Genomic DNA, 7,199 nt, shown 5'->3' on the forward strand with positions numbered 1-7,199 from the left:
TAAAAGCCCCAAGCTAGGAAGCACCCAAAGACTGAGTACTTCTTAAGTGAAAGGCGATCTCTGCAGAACATGACTCCTAAAGGTATTACCCAGGGAACAGATAAGGCCATTCATAAGACACACGGCTTTTTTCTTCTTTAGGTCCTGTTACAAGGAAAACAGATTCCACTATTGGAGCACAAGTTGCCAATCAGTAAGATGGCTGTGGGAGAGGGGTGTTAGTCACGTGTTCTAGGAGCACTGGACCTTTTCATGGTGTCAAAACCCAATTATCTGCCACAAAGAATTTCCATTTCAGGCTTCAACTTTACTCAGAGGAAGACACTGTGGACATCTGCAGTCATGAACTTTTGAGTGGCAACAGCCCAAACCGGCCAAGTGTCTGTAATCCCCAAAAAACACGCAGAACTACTGTGAGTTGCTGTCACACTTGAATGTCACAGGGCAGGTATCTCACTCCGCGTCCCAGCATCACAATATAATCTCTATAACTTTCTGTACAACTTTACAATGGAACTGTTATTTCAGTGACTAGTTTGATATCAGATTAAACTTTCCAAAAAGTTACACATAATTCAGGTCTATTTTTTCTACCAGTAAGAGTTCTGCTAAGTTACAAAACCCCATCATCACAGTGTTCAGTTTAAAAAAAATTCAACACACAGTAATCCTGTCAATGTTAATCAAAAATCAAAACTTCAGAATGCCGTGGCGTTTATGTGACCAATCTGAGTTTTAGATACAAACACCGGCTGTTTATCCCATGGACCCTTTTGCTAGGCTGAGGCTGTGAAAAATTGAAAGTCGACGTACGACTCTTTTTTTTTTTTTTTTTTTTTTTTTCCACAAAGGGATANTATGTGGAGGGTACAGAGTGACACTGAACAGATCACGAAGCACAACAGACATTAGTTCTCTCCCTCCCCAGCATCTCCTTCATCTCCCTGGTTTTCCGACGTCCACAGCTGCAAGAGAAAAACAGAGCTCTAATCAAAACAGGGCTACTAACACTCACTCAGGGAGGCAGCCCCAGTCTGGACCACCTCATCTCACTGAACTGCTTCAAATTCTTCCTGTATTACTGCAGACAGCAAGGACTGCAAAGGTCAAAACTTGAGCAATTATTTACAACCAATTTAACAACTTAATACTTGTAACTCTACTCATAGGGTACAAACGCCCTCGGGTCTTGGGCAATAGTGAACTCTCAGGTCGGTAAGTAGGAACAAGACTATGAACCCTCCAGAAGCAGCGGTGGAAACCAGCAGTACTTACAGTGAGATTGTCCCTAAGCAACTGCATGATCAGGGTGCTGTCTTTGTAAGACTCTTCATTCAGTGTATCCAATTCAGCAATGGCCTCATCGAATGCCTAAAACAAAGAGCCTTCAGCGGAGCTGTCACAGGTTCTCTGGAGCTAGGTTAGCCCTTTTTTTTCTGTTAACAAATGAATACACTTTCTTTTCCCGTACAGTACTTTGGGGGAACTGAGGCTATTATTAACGACCTTGTTTGCTAGTTGTTTCAGCAAACAGATAATGCATGTTTATAAAGCACCAACCAAAATGACAAAAAATTCCCAGATAAGAACTTCACTGTATGTGATAAGACAGCAGGTATCACTGTCAACCCAGCACAAATCCACATAATTTTTTAATTGCCAAAGATACTTCTGGTAATCCTTTTCTTTACTAAAACTCAAAAGGTCCGGACACAAGGAATAAAGGGAGAACAGAAGTCCACACCACTAATCTGATTCAATTAAGTGATGGACTTTAGAGAATTCATGTACTTTTTCCAAATTAAGAAAAAATTTTAAAGTAACAGTGTGCGTGTTGAAAGCCTAAAAAAAATGTAAAAAAGGCGGCTGAGTTACTAATAGAAGGGAGGAGGTAACCCAGCACAGAAAGAAAACCTGGTCTGATTTTTTGCATTTACAGCCTGTAACTTCTAATCTTGGTACAAGGAATACAATACGTAACGGAGGCCTACAGAGCCCAAAGCTTGACAAGAAACAACACACTACCTTCCCCCTGAATTTTCTACAACCATCCCCCAAACCAGTAATTATGCAATGAAAACAAAAATCAGCAGGAGGTGTTGAGAAGAAATCAAAAGTGATAGGTCTGTATTTATGTCACAAAAGATCTACTCCTATCTCCAGAACATCCTCAGAGAAGTCTATGACAGTGAGTTGTTAAGTTCAGGCAATAAAAAGAAGTTATTAAAAAAAACACACACACACACAAGCAGTGTTTTACTATAATCAGAAACCACAGAGGGTCTTTCTCACCGTTTTTGCCAGGCTACAAGCCTTTTCAGGAGAGTTTAGAATCTCATAGTAGAAGACTGAGAAGTTCAGTGCCAGGCCAAGTCGAATTGGGTGTGTAGGCTGCATTTCTTTCTTACTAATTTCAAATGCTTCCTGGTAAGCCTGCTGGGAGTTCGACACAGTGGCTATAAGAAAGATAAGAACATTAAAGGGGAGGTTCTTTCCTGAGTGCATCACAAGCTGGACCACCATCCAGCTAGTTTACCACACTGGGCAGGAGTGAGGAGTCATCAAATGAGGGTCAGTGTCTCCACCATCTGATTAACAACCATTTGTCGCATGTTTATTCTAAGCCAATAGACTAGTACTACATTAAACGCTTTGGCGGGGGGAAAGCAGAAATAACCTTTAACAAGATAGAACACGGGAAACAATATGCTCCAGTGGAAGAAATCACTGACTTCATAGAGTCAACAGACTCAAACTTGAATTCCCAACTTGTATCCCTTAAATGTGGGGCTTGGAATAAGTGAAAACCTCCGTGAGCCTTGGTTTCCTCCTCAGAAAAATGGGCAGATCCCCGCCGGAACTCCTAGAGTTATGTAAGGAATAAATGAGACTCTGACATACTCGGCACATAGTAGGCACTTACTGAAGCAGCACTGTAGTTCTCACCATCACAAAACAAGTATGTGATCGAAGAAATGCATCGCTATTCACCAAAGCTGGTTTTATACTACCAGACATTTTAAAGTTTTACTTCTAAAAACAAAGACACACATAATCCTCAAGAAAAACATGTATTTTTTTTTTTTTAAGAAAAAGATCTCTCTCAATGCACTACTGCATCACACTTTCCATACCCTCTTCACTTTCCCCTTAGATACATTCTGATTTCTCAACCCCCATTATGCTGACCCGCTAACCACAGGTCAGCGTCATGCTGATGGTCTTTTAAATTCTCAGTACTGTGATGTTCCTGTCTACAGTAAACAAAGCAAAAACTGTTTAAAATTATTATGGAGGAGGACTGGCTCCACTACTGGTCAAATTTCTTAAAAAAAAAAAAAAAGTTACTTACTTTGCTTATTATCTCCAGATGCCACCTCAGAAAGATATCTAAAATAATCTCCTTTCATTTTCAAGTAGAACACCTTGCTTTCTGGTTGTGTAGCATTGGGAATAAGGTATTTGTCCAACAGCTCCTGAAAAATTATTCACATTCTGTTAAGAATCTGGAAATATTATAAGATGTTAAAACTATGTTTGAGATTCAAGACACACTACCACTTCTAAATAATTTTGAAGATTAAAAAAACATAATTTGCATCCAAAGCTTTTAAGCGGTTTTTAGCCCAGGTCCTAACAGCAGATGCCTGTATTCTTCGGTTAAAAATCACTGTGACCATCCACAAGGGGTTAATTAAAGTATAGCCATACAATGGAATGCCACGTAAGGCCTTAAAAATGACGATGCAGAACTATACCGATAACATGGAATGGTTCTCAAAAGAAGTCTGAGTGAAACAAAAAGACCGTAAGTACCACATGAATCCTATTTTAATATTAAGATATGTATGTGTACACGCAAATACATAAGGGAAAACTCTTGAGGGGTATTTATCAATATGTTAATAATGACTCTCTACGTGATAGGATTAGAAATGATTTTTACTTTCTTATTTATACTCCTCTGCCTGGTCACGCCCCCCTTTTTTACAGAACAATGAACTTGCATTACTTCTATAATTTAAAAAAAGAAAAAAAATCTTTCCCTTTTGGGAGGAAAAAGGTGATAATAAAGCAAAACTGCCAAAAACTAAGTTGAAAATCAATCAGACCCGGGTAGAAATCCCTCCTCTGCCGCTTACCATCTGTGCCCCTGGACAAATGACTTAAGCACCCCGAGCCTCAGTTTTCCCGGCTACACAATGGGGAAGCACAATAGCCATCTTCTAGGGTAGTTATGAGGATAAATGAGCTAGTGTACATAAAGCGCTTAACACGATGTCTGGCACGTAGTAAGCACTCAAAAAGTAGCTAATACTATTATTAATAATAAATTCCTTTAAACATTTATGCTTACAACAAAAGCAGTTCTGAAGGAGTCCAAGCTTCGTATACAGAGCAATATTTTCGAAGAGTTGTTTTAGAATGTGGCATCCTGAAAAACTGGTTAAGAGGCAGTAAGTACCATGCTTTTCTTCACATTCTTTCAGATGCTCTTAAAAGCTGGTCTACATTTCAGGAATTATGGAACTTCCTTGCCCTTGGAATGCATGCCATACTTCATCTGAATACCAGATGTACCTAACATTCAGGAATTAGTGCACCATTAACAAACCCCCAAATTACCAACAGGCAACAAACTTAGCCATTGACACTCTTACACCAGAGTCTAATAAGAGCAGCTCAATGCAAAAGCTTAGTTGTAAGGGGATTTAATCAATCAAAGTGGGGAGATGCAAGGGGCAGTAGTCATTTTAATACTCTTTGCAGACAGACAGGGTGTAACTCCTTATGGGTTAGGGAGGAGGAGGACTGCCTGCTGGCTGACAAGCTTTGTACTGGTTTTCAAAAGAAAGGAGTCATGGGCAGTAATTCAGAGAGGCGGGGGGGGGGGGGGGGGGGGGGGGGGTGTAGATCCACAAGTGTGAATTCCTTTTCCCTTCAAAGCAGCCCTCACCGTTCATTTTTACCTGATTTCACCTGGAAGAAAAAGAAAGTTCCCAGTGGGCTCAGGATGTGAGGGGAAGACAATATGATCGTGATTTGCTCTAGGATACGCACCCCTCCCGTCCAACCCCAGACTGTGGCCAGAGCCAAATAGTTACGGATCAGTCATGTGACTAAAGCGTATCTAAACCCCAGGAGAGGACAATCCCCGGACCATTTTTGACGTGGCTTTGGCACGCAGGCCGAACTGACAGACGTGGCTAACTTTTAGGACCTCACGCTGTGCGGACATGACTAGGAGAGGGTAAGGGAAGCTCTGTTTCTTGCTCCTGCCTCCCCGGCTGGAGATGACACCACCACTCAGACATAGAAGAGCCTGTCTGCAGCTGCGCCGACCTGAGATCCTGCCTATGTGGACGCGATTTCTAAAGAAAAGATGGAGGGACATGGATTCAATGTTCCTGTTTGTCACAGGTCTTTCTGAAGGGAGAGGAAAACACCCCATTTGTGATGGGCAAACTCGGATCAAACAGGAGGTGAGGAAAATCACATCATATGCTTAAAAATCAGTTCCGGCTGGTTTGCAGCTTTCCAGTATATTCAGACACTTTCTCTCACGAGCCGTTCCAGAGTTTGCATTTGAACGTTACATTAATACTGTTTGGAAATTGCCGTCTGAAACCCAAACCCTGGCCTCTTACCAGAACATCATTGCAGATGTCCTGCAGCTCGGCCTCGATCTTCTCCCGGTACTCTTTGCCCATCTGCTGCTTCTTCTCATTCCTCTCTGTTTTCTGCTCGATGCTGGAGATGACGCGCCAGGAGGAGCGGCGGGCGCCCACCACGTTCTTGTAGGCGACCGAGAGCAGATTCCTCTCCTCGTTGGAGAGCTCGTGCCCCTGCTCCGTGACGGCCTTCATGGCCGCGGCCATGTCGTCGTAGCGCTCGGCCTGCTCGGCAAGTTTGGCTTTCTGAACCAGCTCACTTTTATCCATGGTCGTTCCCTACAACCGGAGCGAGAGAGAGGAGAGAGAGAAGAGAGAGAGAGAGAGAGACAGCGTCAGGCTTCTGGGCCCTGGAAATGCACGTGTGGACCTTCTTCCAACCCACCTGTACGTAAATACGGAACGCATACCTGCCGATGCCCTCCGCCGCACCACATGAGCACTTACGGGGCTAAGGACCTTGCTAAGGGTTTTTCTGCCAATTAATTTTCACGACTGTCCTACAGAGTAGATATGTTCACAACAATCCCTGCCCCCCACCTTTCTGAGGTGAAGAAATGGGAGGTTCAGAAAAGGCAAGTGACGTGCTGGCAATACTGCTAGGAGACCGCAAACTCCAGTCTCTCTGTCCCCACGAGCCCCATCTGCCTCCCCAACACATGCAGGCTGCTGAAGAACTGTTTCTTTAGAAGCTTATGCTAAAGACACTTCCTAACTTCTTTCGAGAATTGTCTGGTTTTGACCAAATCTGGTTTTCCCCCACAGTATCGGGAAAAACACCTGAAGTGTGAGGACTGCTTCAATTAATCTTAAAGTGAAGACAGGCCTTTCAATGTTACATCTGGCAGTGCCCATTAAGCAGGAGGAACCTAAAAAAAACAGAAGCCATTTTTGTCATATCTTCTGCAATTTGCTAACTTGCAGGACACACTGTAGACAAGAGCATAAACTAAAGGCAGGCAGATGTGGCTCTTTCTAGCACCAGCTCTGCTACTTACAAGTGGAGTATGACCTTGGTCACATCACTTAACCTCTGAGAGCTTCAATTTCCTTACGGGAAAGTAACATTACCTACTCTCCGTGGGGCTGCTGTGAGAACAAATGACCTAATAATCTACGTGAAGGTGCTTTGAGAAGTTCAGAGCATTATGCACAAATATCAGGCACTAATTTTCTGTATGGTACAGGCTGTAAGAGAAAGGACTTGTATTCAAGATGCACAGCAAGAGAACTTCAAACCTAATTGAGTTCATTTAAAGTTTTTTCTGAAAGAGACAAAAATTTCAGTGACTTCAGTTTACCAAACCCTCTATACACCGATCAGTAAATACTCCTCAAATTATTCACCTCACCTTAGTCAATTCCCCCACTATAATAATCACCATTTATAGAGAATGCAGTAATTTTTGGATAATATGTAGCTAAAAAAAATGTTAGCCAATAAGTTTTATGCACTGTTAATTTAAATTTCGATAGTCCATCTGTGCCACAGTGTAAAAATATACTACTATCTTAAAGTATAATAAG

The 7,199-nt window shown here is 42.2% G+C and overlaps 1 protein-coding gene across 1 annotated transcript; it reads right to left on the reverse strand.

The window, feature by feature from the left end:
- Nucleotides 1-844: 844 nt before the first annotated feature.
- YWHAB (tyrosine 3-monooxygenase/tryptophan 5-monooxygenase activation protein beta) lies at nt 845-5,972 on the reverse strand. Its single transcript, XM_034641934.1, has 5 exons — nt 5,649-5,972; nt 3,353-3,476; nt 2,293-2,456; nt 1,276-1,371; nt 845-965 (listed from the first exon to the last, which is right to left on the reverse strand). The coding sequence occupies exons 1-5, from the start codon at nt 5,940-5,942 to the stop codon at nt 909-911; spliced, it is 735 nt and encodes a 244-aa protein (XP_034497825.1). The 5' UTR covers nt 5,943-5,972; the 3' UTR covers nt 845-908.
- Nucleotides 5,973-7,199: the final 1,227 nt, after the last annotated feature.

The sequence above is a fragment of the Ailuropoda melanoleuca genome, chromosome 13 (assembly GCF_002007445.2).
Source record: "Ailuropoda melanoleuca isolate Jingjing chromosome 13, ASM200744v2, whole genome shotgun sequence".
In the NCBI taxonomy this organism is placed as follows: Eukaryota; Metazoa; Chordata; class Mammalia; order Carnivora; family Ursidae; genus Ailuropoda; species Ailuropoda melanoleuca.